At 45.6% G+C, this 18,620-nt stretch overlaps 1 protein-coding gene across 4 annotated transcripts in view; it reads left to right on the top strand.

The window, feature by feature from the left end:
* Positions 1–3,853: 3,853 nt before the first annotated feature.
* The window catches only part of Zxdc (ZXD family zinc finger C), a 30,880-nt gene continuing 16,113 nt past the window's right edge, over positions 3,854–18,620 (top strand). For 3 of the 4 annotated variants that reach the window (XM_027428852.2, XM_027428851.2, XM_035448574.1), the window contains exons 1-7: positions 3,854–4,921; positions 6,938–7,090; positions 7,184–7,262; positions 8,153–8,283; positions 13,283–13,453; positions 16,078–16,766; positions 18,345–18,429. In XM_027428852.2, coding sequence (XP_027284653.1) covers positions 3,946–4,921; positions 6,938–7,090; positions 7,184–7,262; positions 8,153–8,283; positions 13,283–13,453; positions 16,078–16,766; positions 18,345–18,429 — 2,284 coding nt within the window. In that variant the 5' untranslated portion in view covers positions 3,854–3,945. The remainder of the gene's footprint in view (positions 4,922–6,937; positions 7,091–7,183; positions 7,263–8,152; positions 8,284–13,282; positions 13,454–16,077; positions 16,767–18,344; positions 18,430–18,620) is intronic. The other variant, XM_027428853.2, reaches the window with a different exon arrangement.

Here is an 18,620-nt window from a genome sequence, read left to right as displayed (position 1 = left end):
GAAAATGCAGTTGCATCTGATACAAAACAAAAGAATGTTTTATTGTAATGTTACCATAGTCAAATACCCAAGGCAATTAACATACAAAGGGGTTTGGGACTGACAGTTCTGGATGTCCCCACCCAAGATGAAGACGTCATCTTGGGTGCTTTCGGCCTCTGGCAAAAGCACCCAAATAGCAATGGCAGGGAGCGTATGGCAGAACAAAGTGCTTACACTATGAGCCAGGAAGCAAGGAAGGGAAGTTTGAACCCAAGTTCTACAATCCCTCAAGGACATGTTTTCAGTAAACTACCTGCACTACCTCTGTCTCTAAAGGTCCCACCACTTCCCAACACACCTTTTGAATAAGCTGAGCCATAGCAGAGGTCAAAACTTGGGTCTGGTATCTTGGTCTGTGTTTCTTGCATAAAATAAAGATTCTCCTAGGTCAAAAAGTAGGTGTGGAGCCAGATATCCTTCAGTGATTGTTCAGGGCCTCTGAGCCTCAGTTTCCAAAAATGCCCAGCAGAATCATAATACCTGGATCTCTGTGGAGAGGTAACTTGGTTTTTCTTTATTCTCTATGTAGTATCACAGCAGGGGACCGGGCAGAGGTTGGCACTGGAGCAGCCCCCTCCACACTCATACCCTGGGTGTGCACTGTTTTCATATGGAGCCCCAGCCCTTCCCTGTAGAGTTACTTCCCTGCACTGGCAACAGTCAGCACAAGCTGCTAGCCCTTGTCTTCTGGTAGAATGGCTACCACCTGTGGAGTGTCCAGTATTCAGATGTGGCTAGTGTGACCAGGAAAGTGAATTAAATTTTGACACTTTAATTCATTTAAAATATATTTAGTTCTTTTTCATATGAGTGTAACTGAAATATAATGATATTACAATTACATACCTGGTTTAGACTGTGCCTATTCTATTTTTTCCCCTAAAAGCCAGGAACATGTTTATTTATAAAAATGCAATCCTTTTTAAGATGTTGGGGGAGGCTAAATGGTAGAACACATATTTAGTACACACACACACACACACACACACACACACACACACACACACACACTAAAGTAAGATTTAGCTGAACAGATAAATATATATGATAGCATTAAAAAACAACAAGCCATCATCTGTGGCGAGATACAGATGTGTCCACCAACACGGCAGTATACATGTATAGTCAGGGCTCAGCAGTGTAGAATGGACCCTGTTGTGGCTGGCCTCCTCTGTTGCCAGTTTGCTCAGATTCCTCAGTTCTTTCTATGTAGGTTTCCTGCCTCCATTCTCAGCCTAATTGTACCCCTGGAGAGATTCTTACAGAGTGCAACAACAGCATGCCATACCTCTGTTTGAAAACCACAGTGGCTTCCCTGATCCTTGCTGGAGTCAGAATCTGAGTACCCCAACCTGGAAAGTATAGCAGAAAAACTGTTCCTCAGAGACTGTGAAGTCCAGCAGAGGGTAGAAGGAGACCACGGTCAGGAGGGTTAGAGAAACCAGAGGAGAGTGATCAGTGCAGGATAGACAAAGATGATTCCTTACAACCCCAGGAGGCTGAATCCACCCCATAACAGATGTCTAAAAGTTACTGAGACACTCAGAGAGAATAGAAGACAATAACGTCCACATGCTATATATCGACTGCTTTCCAACAATTTTCTTTTATTGTGGTAAAACACACATAACAAAGTTTGCATCCCAACCCCTTCCCAGGGTGCAGCACAGTGATCTGAAGCACTCCCATGGTACAATGCAGCAGTACCCACCACCCAGGTCTAGGAGCTTTTCATCACACCAACCTGACATTGTCCCCTTCCCTGCCCCTAGTGTCTGTCAGCCTATTGTTTTCCTATGTACTGTGTGCTCCAGAGGCCTGGAAGATGCAGGATCACATAGTGCTTGCCCTTCTGAGACTGCTTGTTCATCCAAGGTCGTGTCCTTGGTCCATCCACAAGGCAGCATGTAGCAGAGCACCCTTCCATGCTAAGGCTGAGTAAGACTGCACTGCATAGTGGACCACATTTGCTTAGCCATTCAGCCACTCATGGGCTGCCGTGAATGTTGCTGTGAGCACAGGTGTGCATGTGTCTACCCAAGGCCTTGCTTTCAGCTCTTTTGGGTCTGCACTTAGAACTCTAACTATAGGATCACATGATAATTCTATGTTTTTTTTAAGGAACTATCAAAAGATTTTCCATAGTAGAAACAATTTCTAAATCTGGAATTTATTTTCTAAACTACTTGCTTGCGATCTAAAACAAATCCACTAAGGCCAGTAAGATGGATCAGTGCTTAAAGGCACCTGTTACCAAGCCTAATAACCCGAGTTCAAGCTCCAGAATCTACATGATGGAGGGACTGAACTGACTGCTATTAAGTTGTCCTCTGACCACCATATACCATCACACACACACACACACACACACACACACACACACACACACACACACCACACACACCTAATTAACAAGAAACTCAGTAGTGCTAAGGGGAACCTAGGGTGTACTCAAATCCCACTACAGAAGTCGCATCAGGATTTTTTCTAGAAATTTTTTTCAGAGTATGTAAATTCATGCACAGACATGCAATGTTTTTTTCATACAAACAAATGGGACCTTTCTATTTCTGTGTTGACTTTTAAACATTTTTTTAAAAATTGAAACATACATAAGAGTCATTGTGGTCAAGTTTGTTATTAGTAGTTTTGTATATCAGATGTACTGTTCAATCAGCACCTCTAATGCAAAACCTTTTGCTCCACAGAGAACCCATCGTTGTTAGAAGCTAGTCCTAATTCCCCATCTCCCTGTAGCCACCAGCAGCCACTAATCCACTGTCTGATGGATTTAGCTCTTCTCGGCATTTTATGTACATGATATTATTACAACACATTTTCTTTCACAAGTTTTTTATAGGTTTGGGCATGTTATAACTTGCAATATTTTATGTTATGGTTCAAAAATATTCTGCTGTATGAACATATATTCATCTGATGATGAAAATTGGCTTATTTCCACTGGAGAGTTGTAACTAAGGCTACTATGAATATGCATGTAGTTTATGTGGACGTATTTCCATCCGTCTCTCGGAGTGGGTATGAGGGAAGGGCATAGCCTTGCATATTAAGGGGCAGGTTGGTGGGAAACGGGAGTAAATCAGTGCGGGTGCAAAGGGCAAGTTGGCAAGATTTTAATAGCATTTGCACTTTCAGAAGGAGGCTGAGGACTGGCTCCTTAGTTATTTGTGAACCCAGAAGTGAAATAGGTTTGAATTTGGGTGGTGATGACAGAAAGGGAGGGACTCCAGACAAATCCATGTGGGAGAAGTGGGGGCAGCAGAGTCCAGGGAACAACTAGCAACTTAGTGGGCTGACCCTATCTATGTCAAGGCACCTTGGTGGGGTTTAAGCAGGGATCCCATCAGGACGTATTACGGGGCAAGCCAGGGCTGTAGTCCAGTAGTACCAGGCAGATGTACACTTCAGCAAGGTCCCAGAGAAGATGTCAAGCGAAGTGGAGAGGCTCAAAGCCTGACTGTAAATTCCGGGCTATGTGGCCCCAGATAAACTTGACACCCGTTTCCTCGCACCTGGCAATCACGGATCGAATCAGCTCGTATTTCCCAAGCACACAGGGCTCGAGGAACTCTTCTTACAAGGTGCGATTGGCTTTCATTCCCTTGCGCTACGCAGATGTAAAGGGAAGAGTCAAAAGCTGAAGTCCCTCTTTTCCCAAGCGGGGACTCAACCCAAAAGTACACGCGAGTTGGAGACCCCGCCTCTGCTCCCCCCCCGCCCCGCCCGCACGCCCTCGTGACTACAGTCCCGGCAGCCCTCGCGCGCCACGCCCACGGCTCTTGCGCACGCGCAGCTCGAGATGTGACTCCTGGCTGTACGATACGTCGAGCTTTGACAGAGGCTCCCTGAGGGGAGCTGGGGCGGACCCTTGGTGTCGCGCGCATGCCTGGCAGGGCCGGGCGGCTCTTCTCAGGAGGCTGTGGCTCGGACGCCTCAGCTGGGCCTAAGATGGACATCCCGGCCGTGTTGGCCGCCCCGGTCGCGCGCGGAGATCAACATGGCGGTGGCCCAAGCCGACTCCGCCGCGGCACGGGACCGTCCCTCGGTGCGGGCCCCGGGCGCCGCCGCCTGCTGCTGCTGAGGGGCCCGGAAGATGGCGGGCCCGGGCCGCGTCAGGAGGAGGCCCCGGGGCCGAGCCCGCCACCCTCGGAGGACGGCAGCGACTCCTTCGTGGTCCTGCTGGAAGTGCCCCGCGCGGCCGACGCCCACGGGCAGGAGGAGGCCGAACCCGGCCCTTGCGCGAGCCCCCCGGAGCAGGTCCCAGCCGCCGCCCCCGGCGCGGCTCTGGCGGGCACGGTCACCATCCACAACCAGGACCTCCTGGTGCGCTTCGACCGTGGCGTCTTCACGCTGGCCGCCGCGCCCGCGCCCGCCGCCCCGAGCCTGCATCCCGCAACCACCGCGGGCCCGGAGCCCTCGAGCGCTTCTGTGTCCCGCCGCGGGCCGGTGGCCACCAGCGCCGGCTCTCCCATCTACCGCTGTCCGGAGCCTCAGTGCGCGCTGAGCTTCGCCAAGAAGCACCAGTTGAAAGTGCACCTGCTGACGCACGGCAGCCTCCAGGGCAGGCGGCCCTTCAAGTGCCCGCTGGATGGCTGCGGCTGGGCCTTCACCACCTCCTACAAGCTCAAACGACACCTGCAGTCGCACGACAAGCTGCGACCCTTTGGCTGCCCGGTGGGCGGCTGCGGCAAGAAGTTCACCACAGTGTACAACCTCAAGGCGCACATGAAGGGCCACGAGCAGGAGAGCCTGTTCAAGTGCGAAGTGTGCGCCGAGCGCTTCCCTACACACGCCAAGCTCAACTCCCACCAGCGCAGCCACTTCGAGCCCGAGCGCCCCTACAAGTGTGATTTCCCAGGTGAGCTCGAGTCGCCGACCCGCGGGGGGGCGGGCTACGGTGTCTGGACCAGGGGCCAAGCTCTGTGTCGCTGTTCCGGCAGGGTTTACCGGGGATGTCCTAATCTCAGTGGGGAGCGTGCAGAGGCACATACCCGTGTTTGGATTCACGTTCCTTTCAGGTAGTTAGGTAGATGTGAAGCCTTAGGTTCCTACAGCGAAGTGGCATGCATAGTCACAACTGTCCCTGGAGGGAAGCCACAAACCCTTTGTTAAGATGCTTTCTCCGAAAGCGACCACTTCTTCTCAGAGTTGAGTTGGGACTTTATTTTTCTCAGTCTACTCAAGTATATTTAGATGAGTCAGAGATCCAACGCTCATGCGGCCCAATATGCCACCTTAAATTACTGAGGGAATGACTACACATTAGTGCCTCTCTGGTCCCTTTCCAGCCTCTATGGAAGCCCCACAGATTAGTGGACACAGCCCTCAGGGATACCTCATGCTTTGAATAAGACTTCTGTCCTTCCCAGTATTAAACAGTGATGCTCCTTCACCAGGGTGAGCCTCTGCAGCCACCCTCAGGTGTGTGGCGCATTTGTTTTTGTGTCTTCTATACTTTATTTTTGTCAGACTTCTTAGTTTCTGGGGCATCATGTCTGTTCTCTTCCATTAACATGTATACACACTCTGTTCTCCTAGTAACATGCATTTTATGTTCATATGTAGGGTTTAGCAACAGATTCTAGTACTGTATTGTTACATGACCATAGACTATCTGCTACAATCTGATCGAAAACCTTTGCAGTCACTTCCTGATGTGAGAATGGTGACAGCAGGCCTCACCATGGTAAAGGTAGCATCATCCTGTGTGTTGTGCTGGGAAGGACAGGGATTCACTTCAAAGTATGAGGTATTCCTGAGGGTCTTATGTTGGCTGATCAGTTGGACTTTTGTAGAAGCTGGGGGTGGGGGTGGGGTTCAGGGGAGCACCTTTAAGTGTCCAGTCAAAGAGGGTTTCTTTTGACAATGTGAGCCAGGAGGTGGCAGTGGGAATGGCGCAGGGCTTCAGGTAAAAGATCCACAGAGGCAGGTTGAAAGAGCATGGCTGTTGATTGGGGCAATGAGGACTGTTGCTAAGGCAGAGAGTGCTAATGTTCAGATTAACTGAATCAGTTACATCCTAAGTAGCAAAGGGACCAGTTTGAAGCTAACTAAGGAAGAGGACTTTTGGATGGGGCAGAGATTCCCTGCGCTGCTACTTTTACTCAGGATTGTGCAATGTTTCACAGTCATAGTGATAGCATTTTAGGGACTCTGGGAAAGAGCTGCAACAAAGATAGCTCCTAAACATCTTTCAGCTTTTTATTTCCCACCCTGTTTAAGAATAGAACATTTTTATCAAAGAAGTGTTGATGTAGGAATTGCTGAGGTGTAGGTTGCTTGGGCTGATGGGATGGGGTGGAGCTACAAGATGGAGGTGAAGTTGACAAGAACCTGAGGACATGGGTAAAAGAAAAGAGAAACCAGATAAGATGTGGGGCTACCAATTGCAGAGGTTAGAGGAAATTAAAGTGTAGGGGATGAGGCATCCCCCAGTGGGATTGAAAATCTTAGCTAGTAGGATTGTTGCAGCCCTGCAAAGCTATACAAGACTAACTCTTGATCTTTGGGGTTTTTTATCCTGCTTATTTCCTGGATTTCACTCAGACAGCATTGCCACCTGAGTTTGTGGAAGACACACCTAGTTGATGCAGAATTGGCTACAGAACTGTCTTGCCAAGGATATGTTTGGAGGACATCCTCTTAATCACTTGTGCCATTACTACATAACACTGCAACAGGTGGCCTGTGTATGCTACCCCTACTGTAGTTTCTAGAAAGCTAAATATTGGTGGACAGGATTTTGCAGAGATGGTTTCCGAGTTTTGTCTTTCCTTGTCTGCTCATTGTGAACATGCCCCAGGCTGTGGACAGTGTAAGCTGCACTGTGTGCTTTTGTCGTCCTATGAGTTGAGCTTGTGCTTTCTTCATTCAGGCTGTGAGAAGACGTTCATCACAGTGAGTGCCCTATTTTCCCATAATCGAGCCCACTTCAGAGAACAAGAGCTCTTTTCCTGCTCCTTTCCTGGATGCAATAAACAATATGACAAAGCCTGTCGGCTGAAAATTCACCTTCGAAGTCATACAGGTACGAGCTGGAGGGCGTACCACAATGTGGACCCATGATTTGTGGTGGCTATTGTGCTCGTAGTTAGTCTGTGCCATTTTTTTCTTTTACAAGGTGAAAGACCATTTATTTGTGACTCAGACAGTTGTGGCTGGACCTTCACTAGTATGTCCAAACTTCTAAGGCACAAAAGGTAAACCTTACATTTTGTTATTTAGGTACTGAAAGTTCATGAAGTATGTGTCACAGAACACTATGGGTGAATCACTTACAGATTTCAGGCTGTTTAAAATGGAGCCCAGTGTCAATGTCTTAGAAAATCAGAAAACTGTAAGAAAAGCACCAAGAATCTCTTCACTTAACAACAGTTGTTTCCTGTTAAGTTTGGTTTGGTTTGGTTTACTTAGCACACTGCTAATACAGTTACGTTCTTGTTTTTTGTTTCCTTTTAGATGTTGTAGCAATACTTTTTTTCATGTTCTTACAAACTTTGAGTAGCGATAATGACAACTTGGGGTCTGTGTACCCATGATGTTCAACATGTTGTGTCATTCCATCTTGGTTACAGCTCCATTATTGGTATTATACAGACTGAGGGGAGTGGGTGGCCTGTGTCTGTTTGCATAACTGGGGTCTGAGGTGCTCAGAATAAAAATATGACTTAGAAAAAGACAGTCTTTATAAGTTGACTTAAGAGGATTCTTTCTCACTCCCACTGCTTTCCCCCCCGACCCCCCCTCCCCTGTGAGTGTGTATGTCTGTGTGTCTATGTCTATGTCTATGTCTTCTGGCTGTCTGTGGCTTGGAAAGCACACTTCTAAACAATTTAGATTGCTTCATTTGTTCCTTTGAGATTCACCTGTTCCTATATTGTTGTGACACTAATTGTTCTGTGTCTGGCTTTGGGGCCACCTTAATTATCAAAGTAGAATTTCTGATTATGAAACAGCTAAACAAACAAACCATGTGTGGACATTCTGAAATGTACTGATTGTTTGGAATGGAGAGAACATGCTGTTTCTGTTCTAAAGCCTCATCCCTGTGAGTCTGTGAGTGGTCATTGTTCTTTCATTTTTGTTTCAGGAAACATGATGATGACCGGAGGTTCACCTGCCCTGTGGAAGGCTGTGGCAAGTCATTCACTAGAGCAGAGCATCTGAAGGGCCACAGTATCACTCACCTGGGGACCAAGCCATTCGAGTGTCCTGTAGAAGGTAACATTTAAAATGTTGCTTTAGCTGTAGACAAAATGCCACACCAACATTCAAGTTTAGCTATAAGTTTGAGTTGCAGAAGTACTAAGATAGTTGCCAGTACAGCATTGTATTTATTTGGTTGGTTGAAAGTACATGCACACTGTCTTAGGAGTATATTGGAAGTAATACAGGGTTGCCTTCTACCCTGCCACTCAATCTGAGGCTCTGGTTTCACTATCTGTTTCACTTGGTGATTTTGAGGGATAGGTGAAGTGAGAAGAACCCTTCTTTATGTGTGGTCTGGCACATAGCTTGGGCTCACTAAAATGGCAAGTAAATAATCTTATTTACCTCGACAAAATAAAGTCTTGTCTTATTTCTTTATAAGAGTATTCATGAGGCTTTGTCTTAGAGTTTCTCTTGCTGTGATAAAATACTGTGACCAAAAGCAACACAGAGTGTATTTCAGCTTATACTTCTATGTTACAGTCCATCATCAAATAAAGTTAGGACAGGAACTCAAAGAAGGGACTTGGAGGCAGAAGTTGATGTAGAGGCCATGGGGGAGTTCTGGTTACTGGCTTGTTTCCATGGTTTGCTCAGCTGGCTTTCTTAGAGCACCTAGGACCACAGGTCCAATAGTACCACCCCCTACAGTGAGTTTGGCCCTGGCACATCAATTAAGAAAATGTCTCATAGATATGCCCACAGACCAATCTTACAGAGTCATTTCTCAATTGAAGGTCCCTCTTTCAAAAAGACTCTAGCTTGTGTCAAGTTGACATAAAAGCACAGGCTTTTTTCTTTAAAATGTTAAGAGTGTAATTTATTTGCCAAAAATTTGTATGGCCCATTCATGTCAATAAGGAAAGAGCAGTCCAGGGTTAGTCAGATGGGCCCTAAATTGATGGCCTCAGCTAAATTTGTTGACTTTAGTTATCTTAGCTGGAGAAGGATAATAAAGACCACTTAACACCAACATCAGTTCTTACAACATACTGAACATAATAGAAATGGTATGATCAAGTTCTCCCTCTTATCAGCATACCAGCTATGAGTGTGGACAGGTAAATAGGAACATACAGCTGCTGTAAGATGTCTGGACTTCAGCCATACTGTTCTTGGGACAGTGTGAATGTCCTGGTCAGCTTAAGGAGGAAGAGCTAGCCAGACATTAAAGAATGGCTGGTGGAAGCAGAAAGACCAGCAGGGAGAATCCCAGGGCAAGAGCAGTTCACTTGGAACCAAAGCCCAGTCTGGTCTTTGGAGAGTTACTGCAGTCCTGGGCAGGGGGCTGACAGCACAAAAGAATCCCATCAGCAACAAAGATAGATGTCAGAGCAAGCTTTAATGATTGGACCTGGATGAGGGAAGCACAGTAGTTGAATGAGTGTCTGACTGAGATTAGGATGGTGAAGAGTTTGGTCATTTGGTACATAAAATGATAAAATGTACCTTCAGCTTGACCCAGAGATTAGACTGTGTGTCTGCTGCTGACTTATAGAGCATGTTGGACTACAAGTGAAGCAGGTGTCATGCAAGTGCTTAAACCCTGTGAGTGGATGGAATTCTCAAGCAATTGAAAATGTGAATTCTGGATTCAAGTCCTGAGTCTGCCACTTGCATGGCTCGGAAAAGTCCTGAGATTTGCAGGTTAAGCTCTGTGCTTCTTTTACTTGTCCATAAGGTAAATAAAATCTCATAGGGTTCTTGCAAAGATTCAACTAATTGAAAATTTTAAATCTTGTAAAAACATTGATATTTGTCAGTTCCTATGATTGTGTGATTGCTATTAGGTGGAGTTTTGTTTTCTGTTTTCTAAGCCTAGGAGGGGAGCCCCATATGGTGGTAAAACAACGGAAGGGCTGCCCTGGTGGGAAGCTCTAAAGGCAGAGTTCTGAGCCAGAAGAATGTCTGTGGAGGACCAACTCAGAATGCTGAGGCCCATTTATGTTGTTTAGTGTTAGTTGGCAAGTTTTGGTAGGGCAGCTCAGGCAGAGTTGCTGAGCAGGAGGTAGGGGACTTCTTATTTTCACAGCTCTTTTCAAGGTGATTGGCAGAAGAAGAAAGGCCAGAAGTTCACTGTTAAAGGGAGAGCATTTGTTTTTGAAGTTTTCAAGGAGCTTTGAGCCATTAAGATAATGGTCCTTAGCAGGGGGAAGAGTGGCAGGGTGTGGTCAAGGCCTTTGCACAAGGCAGTGGTGACTGGTGCAGAGTCTCCACAACCCCTTCTTACTAGACTAAATGAAGCCAGGCACTGTGTTTAGAGTGACATCAGGCACATCCTCAGGGTGGTGGGCAGTGCCAGTGCCCAGGACCTCCAAGTGAGCTATTTAAGGAAAAATAGAGCCATTATGAGAAAGGGCCCAGACTAACTCTGTGCAGTATGGGACTTAAATTCATTCTCACATGAAACTTCAAACATGTTTCTAGACAAACTCTAAGTCTTTTCCTTATCTTGACCCCATGCATCTCATTTTGCAGAAAGGAAAAGCTGCTTTGAGAAGGGTCAGAAGCTTATCTGTAGCTTAGAGCAAATGAGGGTTGCATGCAGGCAACCTTAGCTGGGCAACTCCCTGGACTTTTATACACTTCTGCTCCAAGGCCTGGTCCCATCACTCAGCAGGGGCAGAGTCACCTACTGCCCCTTGCTCAGGCACCTGTGTCTCAGTCTTCTCAGAAGCTGTTTCTACAGCATTCATTGTTTCAGCACTGATCTTGTTCTGCCTCTTATTCTGACTTACTACCTACATGCTCAGCCAACTCACAAGCCTCTGCACTCAACTTTGCCTCCCCTTTCTGGGTCTGTGAAAGGCAGAGCATCAACATGACAGGCAGTCAGAGATGAAGGGAAGGCATTGTAAATGTATGTTCCCTCCAGCACTTGAATCCAGATCTGATGTGTAAGTCAGTTGAGTGTGTAGGCTGGGGAATGCTGTCTCTGGCTCTACCTCTACCTGTGACCTAGAGACATTTGCTCAGTTTCTGGGCTGCACAGAGGTGAAATGGGTGGGGTTATCTTTGGTCATGTGTTGAGGTAGTTCCAACCCCTAGAACTGTAGGATTTCTCTCTCTCTCTCTCTCTCTCTCTCTCTCTCTCTCTCTCTCTCTCTCTCTCTCTTTCTCTCTTTCTTTTGTAATAGCTTAATAGAGGTGTTAAGTATACATTTTTGCAACTGAGCCTTGACTGGAGAAGTTGTTTTGACTCAACTCTGAGCAGTAGATGGAAGAAACAGACAGAGTGAGCTTGATCAGGTCACATGTCTTAGACTGACTAACTCATGGTCTGCATATTCCTTTATAATTTTTCATTTATCCTTTGTGCTCCTCCTAGGGTATTTGGTATATGTCATTTGTCAGTGGCCAGTGCTTGGGAACATAGTGTCATGCTTTGTATTAATCACGGTTCTCTAGAGGAACAGAACTGCTAGAATGAATCTATATATATTAAAAAAGGGGATTATTAGAGTGGCTTATAGGCTGTAGTCCAACTAGTCCCAACAGTGACTATCTCCCAAAGGAAAGGTCAAGAATCCAATTGTTCAGTCCAGTAAGGCTGGATGTCTCAGCTAGACATCAGTATACATTGGAATCTCAAAGAAGACTCTAATGCCAGTGAAGGATGCCTTGGCATCAGGATAGATAAGCTTGCCAACCAGAGTGAGGGCAAGCAGGCAAAAAACAAAAGTTTTCATCTTCCATGTCCTTTTATATAGGCTGCCACCAGAAGGTGTGGCCCAGATTTAGGGTGGGTCTTCTGACCTCAAATCAAGAAAAATCCCTCAAAACTGTTTAGTTTATTCCAGATGTAGTCAAGTTGACAATCAAGGTTAGCCATCACAAATTCACTCCTTGTCAACTTATGTTTCATTTCCAAATCAATAACCAGGTCATAATTACTCATAAAATGATATAACTATCCCACTAAAACTGTAAATGAATTATATATCTTAGAATAGGTGGCAATGTCCCTTGAGGGACATTCTTTTAATACCTCGTAACTTATATATGATAACCACTGACACCTCAATTGGTGTTACATAACATAATCAATCGAAGAAAAAACACAAATATCTTTACAATACATTCTTCACAAAAGGTGACAGAAACACATATCAATTATCCTTAGTTTTGCAACTGTTCACATGGCCTTAGTTGGTAGTTATGGCTACCTTCCTCAACTACCCATTCTGTATTTCTTCCACTCTCAACAAGCACCTCATCAGGTCTTGTTTTGGTGGTTGTTTTAATATTTTTTTAATCCTTAAGTGATCCATACCTTTCTTCTCAAAAGATCTGAGCCTTTGTCATTCTGCATGGATTGGGTTGTAATTTCCCATTGACTTAATTTCTGTTTTAGTTAAGGGTTACTATTGCTGTGATGAAACACCATGACCAAAAGCAACTTGGGGGTGAAAGGACTTATTTAGCTTACATATCCTCAATAATAGTCTATTGATGGAAGCCAAGGAAAGAGCTCTAGTTGGGTGGGAACCTGGAGGCAGGAGCTGATGAAGAGGCCTGCTTACTGACTTGCCCCTCATGGCTTGTTCAGCCTGCTGTCTTATAGAACCCTGAATCACCAGCCCAGAGTGATACCACCCACAATGGTCTGGGTTCTCCCACCTCAATCACTAATTAAGAAAATGCTTGACAGGCTTACCTATAGCCTGATCTTATGGAGATATTTTCTCATGTGGTTCCCTCCTCTCAGATTCTTCTAGTTTGTATCAAGCTAGAACTAGTCAGTATAAACTAGTCAGCACATGATTCATAATTACATTTTGGGGGTGGGAAGTTCATGTGGCACAGTGGAGGTTAGAGGACAACTTTGTAGAGTTGGTTCCTTCCTTCCACCTTTATGTGAGTTCCAGAAATCAAACTCAGGTCACCAGACTTGGCTGGCAAACACCTCCCTGTTGAGTTGTCTTACCAGTCCATAGTGTCATTTCTGATGTCATTAGGAAGTATTTTTGATTATCCTCAGGTGTAACTCTGGTTCCCCTCTGTGTTCCAGGATGCTGTGCCAGGTTCTCAGCTCGAAGCAGTCTGTACATTCATTCTAAGAAACACCTGCAAGACGTGGGTGCTCCGAAAAGCCGCTGCCCAGTATCCAGTTGTAACCGGCTCTTCACCTCGAAGCACAGCATGAAGGCACACATGGTGCGACAGCACAGCCGACATCAAGGTCTGTGACTGTGGCCCCAAGAGCTGCAAAAATGTATATGCCTGAGCATGAGAGAACAGGGATGGTGCCTCTCCCTGTTACCTCTCAGTCATATATAAACCTTCATATAAAGCTTCCACATAGCTCTGCTTTCTTGCTACTCTCATCTTACCACAGCCCCTTTGTACCTGTTTTTGCTCTTGCCTGTGTAGTTCTTCCTTCAAATGTGCCATCACTTTGTGGGTCTCCCTGACACATGTATTCTAAACCTGTCTGCAACTGATCCCTTTGCCCTGTACCTGCATCCTCTGAGTCTGTCTTACCATGTCCGCTATTCTGAACATTGAATCCTCTGTCTTCTTCCTGGTCTTAGGAAGCACCAGATTCTGCACTGAGGACTGTGTTCCAAAGGTGGCCAGGAAGCCCTCCAAGCCTACAGCATATCTGTGTCTCAGGAATGGGCTGGGATATGAGAGAGCCATCATGGTAGTGGTCAAGGGCATGTGGAGGGGAGGATGCTGAGCATGTAAGACCTGACATTCAGCATCTGTATTATAGCACTTAGAAGTCTGCCCCTCTAGGTCTTATCTATAATTGTAGGCAGAACATCATGAATGTAGGAGAGGCAGCAGTGGCTGCTTCTCTCTAGTCCATTCACAGAGAGACAGTGTCTCTCTGGGATAAGATAGGTTCTGCTCCTGGTAAGGTAACTTGGTGGAGGCCATACATATTTCTAACTAGTTCCCCCCTTACTGTGACCTGTGAAGCAGATAATACCATTTAGCATTTCCCAGTTGGAATCCTAAGCAGGGACAGATCTTTGAGCTGTGTTTCCCTAAGCTTTGAAAAGAAGGAAAGTGATACTATGAGCCACTCTTGGTTAAAGCTCCTATTGCAGAGCTCTAAGCAGCTAGAGCTGGTGACACTTTGTGTACTTTATCTGGTTTCTTCTCTTGGGAGAGGTGGTTGCATACTCTGTCCTTTGGATCTCAGACACTATGACCTCACACCATGGCAGTTGCTACTCTGTGTTGTAAAAGCAGTTCCCCTCCTGCTAGTCTGGTGAGTTCCTAAGGTCAAGCAGGGTGTATCTCCTATTTAATGTCAGAGGGTGTCACCTTTCTTCCCAGAGTCTGTCAAACACCATCCCTCTCTCCAGCTCTGAGCTAGTGTTGTGTGACCTCACAGACCTCAGCCTGACATTCCCTCTTAAACAGTATCTCCTTTTCCCTAAGCTAGCTAATTCAGGTTATTTCACAGGAGTTTTCCCTAAACTCTGGATGGGTAAAAGGCCCTCTTTTAGCAGGCCTATGTTTATGGTATATATTGACTGACTCATGTACCATTCATTCATCTTGCCCATTGTCAGTAGAGGACCAGGCACTCAGGGCTGTCTGATGACTCCCAACTTGTGTCTTAGTTCACTTTAAAATGGTCCTGCTGCTGCAGAAAGACTTGCCAAGGTCACACCAAGAGGAAGTACTCAAGCCAGGATCTTTTCTAGGATCTATTGTCATCCAGAGTCACAATCCTAACCATTAGCACTATGTGCTTGTGTTTAGTCAGTGATTTTTCTTTTATATATTTATTTACATCAATTCTGTGGTTGATATTTGTGGAATTAATAAAATGTTAGATGGGAGATTTTTGAGTAAGTTAGCATCTTCCTTCCATCAAAATCAGTCTCCAGAGAGAACACAGTCATCAAGATGTATGTTTGTTTGCTTGTTTTTAATTTTGAGAAAGAAATGGGTTTCCTGTTTCACTTTCTAGAAAGAATCTCTCATGTTTCCTCTCAGAATGTTGTATTGGTACTAAGATATTATTGAAGAAACTTTCTGATATGACAACTAAACAGGAATTCTAGCTTTGGTTTCTCTTCTTATATCTAGACTAGCTGTCTTTTGTAGGCTTGAGTTAAAAATGCGTGGTGGTGCATGCCTTTAATCCTAGAACTTGCAAGGCAGAGAGTTTGAGGCCAGACTGGTCTGCTATGCAGAGAAATTCTGTCTTGAAAAACAAAAACAACAAAAAAGTGCAATATACACTCTGACCTAACCTTCATGCTTAGAAAGTATGCATTTGTTAACAAGTAGTTGATGTGAAGGAACAGAGCTGAGAGCCCCTTCCTCTGCTTCAGGCACTGGGGCAGTTCGGAAGCTGTAGAGCTACATGCATCTGCCTAAAACCTAAGTTTTCAACCCAGCCCAAACAGCCATTTTTACTCCTTGATTAGCCACAGAGGACTCAAACCATTTTGTGGATAACAGTAGATGTGAAGCAGGGCAGAGTTTGATGTGACCAAAGATGACTGAAGCTAATTTAAAAAATAACCCCAGAGCCAGAGTTGGACTCAGAGCTGACTTATGGAGGCTTCATGCTGTGGGGTAGTTTGAAACCTTGGCTAGTGCAGCACAGAAGGAAGGGCAGGCTTTGAAACCCAAAGACAACTTGAGGACATGAAGTATTAGATGAAGTGCCTGTTGTCAAGCCAGCCCTTCATTTAGTGTCTGTTATTCACTGTACACCTGCATTAGGTCTTTCTTTACTCTGGTGGCAAGGTCTAGTGAAAGGATAGTCAGTGTTGCTTCAAAGGGTACCTCAGTCTGGCAAGATAGTAACTGAACTATCTATTGCTTTTGCAGATCTTGTACCTCATCTGGAAGCTCCAAGTTCTCTCACACCCAGCAGTGAACTGAGTAGCCCGGGCCAAAGTGAGCTCACCAACATAGATCTAGCAGCTCTTTTCTCTGACACACCTGCTAACAGTGGCAATTCAGCACCTGGGTCGGATGAAGCCTTGAACTCTGGGATCCTTACCATTGATGTCACTTCTGTGAGCTCCTCTCTGGGAGGGAATCTCCCTTCTAATAATAACTCCTTAGGGCCCATGGACCCCCTCGTTCTCGTGGCCCACAGTGATATGCCTCCAAGTTTGGACAGTCCTCTTGTTCTTGGGACATCAGCCACAGTTCTCCAGCCAGGCAGCTTCAGTACAGATGATTCTCAGGCCATGAGCACAGGAGCAGTAGGCTGTCTGGTAGCTCTGCCTGTGAGGAACTTGGGTCAAGACCCACCAGCTTTGACTCCCAGCAGTAACTTGGCAGCTCCTGACGCCGCACCAACCTCTTCAGGCACTGCCCAAGAGACTGCCAGAGTCCCAGATCTGCTGGTTCCAATAAAGGTGGAACAAGACTTGCCTCCTGTCCCAGATGTGGTCCAGGGGCAGGAAGAAAGTCACAGGCCATCCCAGTCTATGCTGTCCAGCTCTGCAGAGAAGCCAGGGGCTCACAAGGACTCAGAGTTCAGTGCTGGCACCGGCAGCCTCTACTTGGTATGAAGCACTCTATTCCGTCACCACCACTAGCTCACTCCCCTAATGCACCTTGGATCATGTTTGGGATGAACCCTGTCTATGCAGACGGTTCTTTCTGGTGTACAGAAGGACAGATGGAGCCTGGGCAATAGTCTGGAAGCCTGACTGACTTTGACTCTGGAATTGACATTCTTGCAGCTTTGTGCAAATCACTTAACCTATCTGAGCCTTAAATCCTCAGTTATTTCTAAAATAAGGGTTTGGGCTATATGGTTTCTAAGGTTCTTTTGAGTTCTGTGAGAAAACTTGAGGCATTTCCTACTATTGAAATGTTCACCTTCATGCTTTTCACATAGTGATGAGTCCTAGAAGAGCAATGTTGACATCAATCATCTTAACTGTTCAGTGAGAACTTAAAAGCTATGTCAGGATATTTTTATTAGAATTAAACAGTGGTTCCTGAGCCTTCATTCTTGAAGGATTATAACAATACTCCAATTTTGAGGCTGGACAGTTATTGTATTCTATATTTATATCAATTATACCTTTAATATAATTTAAAGTAACTTAAAGATTCCTAGAGCGAGTCTGACTTTCCTCAGTCTATGATAGAAATGATCATATAGGTTTCTCTGTAATGCTGGTTAAATTTTGTTTTAACATTTATTATGTTAAAATTCATGCATCTTACCTTACTTCATGCGTGAGGGTACCTAGTAACCAACCTACTGGAGCCAGCTTGTATTTCTGTCAATGTGAGAGCAGCACAGTCTTTCCATTTCTGGTTTCTGGATTGTTGGTGGCAGAGCTTCACTTGCCAGCATCTGTTTAGGCTGCCACAGCAGTTGCTAAGAGCAGCAGGTGACTAAACAGGGACTGGAGGTAACCACAGCTCAGAGTGCGTGGGAAGCCTGTCCCTGGCACTCCGTGCCTTCCTGTGTCTCAGAGCCTAGCTGTGGGTGGAGGTGGAAGAGCCGGCAGAGCTTGGCTTGGCCTGGGTCGTTCTCTTGCTAGCTGTGTGGCATTGGGCTCCCTTGCTTCTCTGAGTGGGAATGGTGTTGTGAATGGGTTTTTGCATGCCATGAGCTGTAGAGGCTGGTTTCTTTTGCACCTTTTAGTTTTATGAATGAATTTTTTTTTATTAAGTGTTCACAAATTTTTAAATATTCTATCTGAATACTGTTTCTCTGGCACCTCAGGAGGTTTGCTGAATTCAGTGACACTTTCTTTATTGGCATATGACAGTGTGGCATTTGCTGCCAACACTGTCCAGGGCTGCTGTGACATAACCCAGGCATCAAGAAGACTTGTGTTTTAGGGAACAGAACAGTGTGCAGATCTTAGCAGCCTCTCTCTAAAATATTTAAAGTGTGTTTAGACCTTGGAGGAATGACCTTCACTTTTCCAGATGATGAAGCTATGTGCATTTTTCTGTGCTAACAATTGAGCGTGTGATTTCCCAAGTGCCTTGCTGGTGACTGATTCCTGGAGCTCTGATACATTCCTGAGGCAGGCTTAGGATGGTTCTCTAATCCCCTTGCTACCCTTCCTCTGCTGTTTAGATCAAGCAACTGACACACTTTTCTTTGGTCCCAGGAAAGTGGGGGCTCAGCAAGAACTGATTACCGAGCCATTCAACTAGTCAAGAAAAAAAAGCAGAAAGGAACTGGGAGCGATGAAGGTGAGGCCGAGTGTGCTGCAGTGCTGGTGGACAAGGGACTAAGGTCTCTTGTGTCACAGTCACAGGCAGAGGAAGCACACAGAACAGTTGTTTCTGTGTTCTTTGTCTTCTATGTTCAAAATGCCCTTATATCAATTCCTTAGCTTTATGTAAACTTAGAAAACAGGTAGTAGACAGACCTCAGCATGTCT

The sequence above is a fragment of the Cricetulus griseus genome, chromosome 8, assembly GCF_003668045.3.
Source record: "Cricetulus griseus strain 17A/GY chromosome 8, alternate assembly CriGri-PICRH-1.0, whole genome shotgun sequence".
NCBI lineage: Eukaryota > Metazoa > Chordata > Mammalia > Rodentia > Cricetidae > Cricetulus > Cricetulus griseus.
The sequence above is the reverse complement of the archived record's forward strand: the minus strand, read 5'-3'. Positions and strand labels throughout refer to the sequence as shown.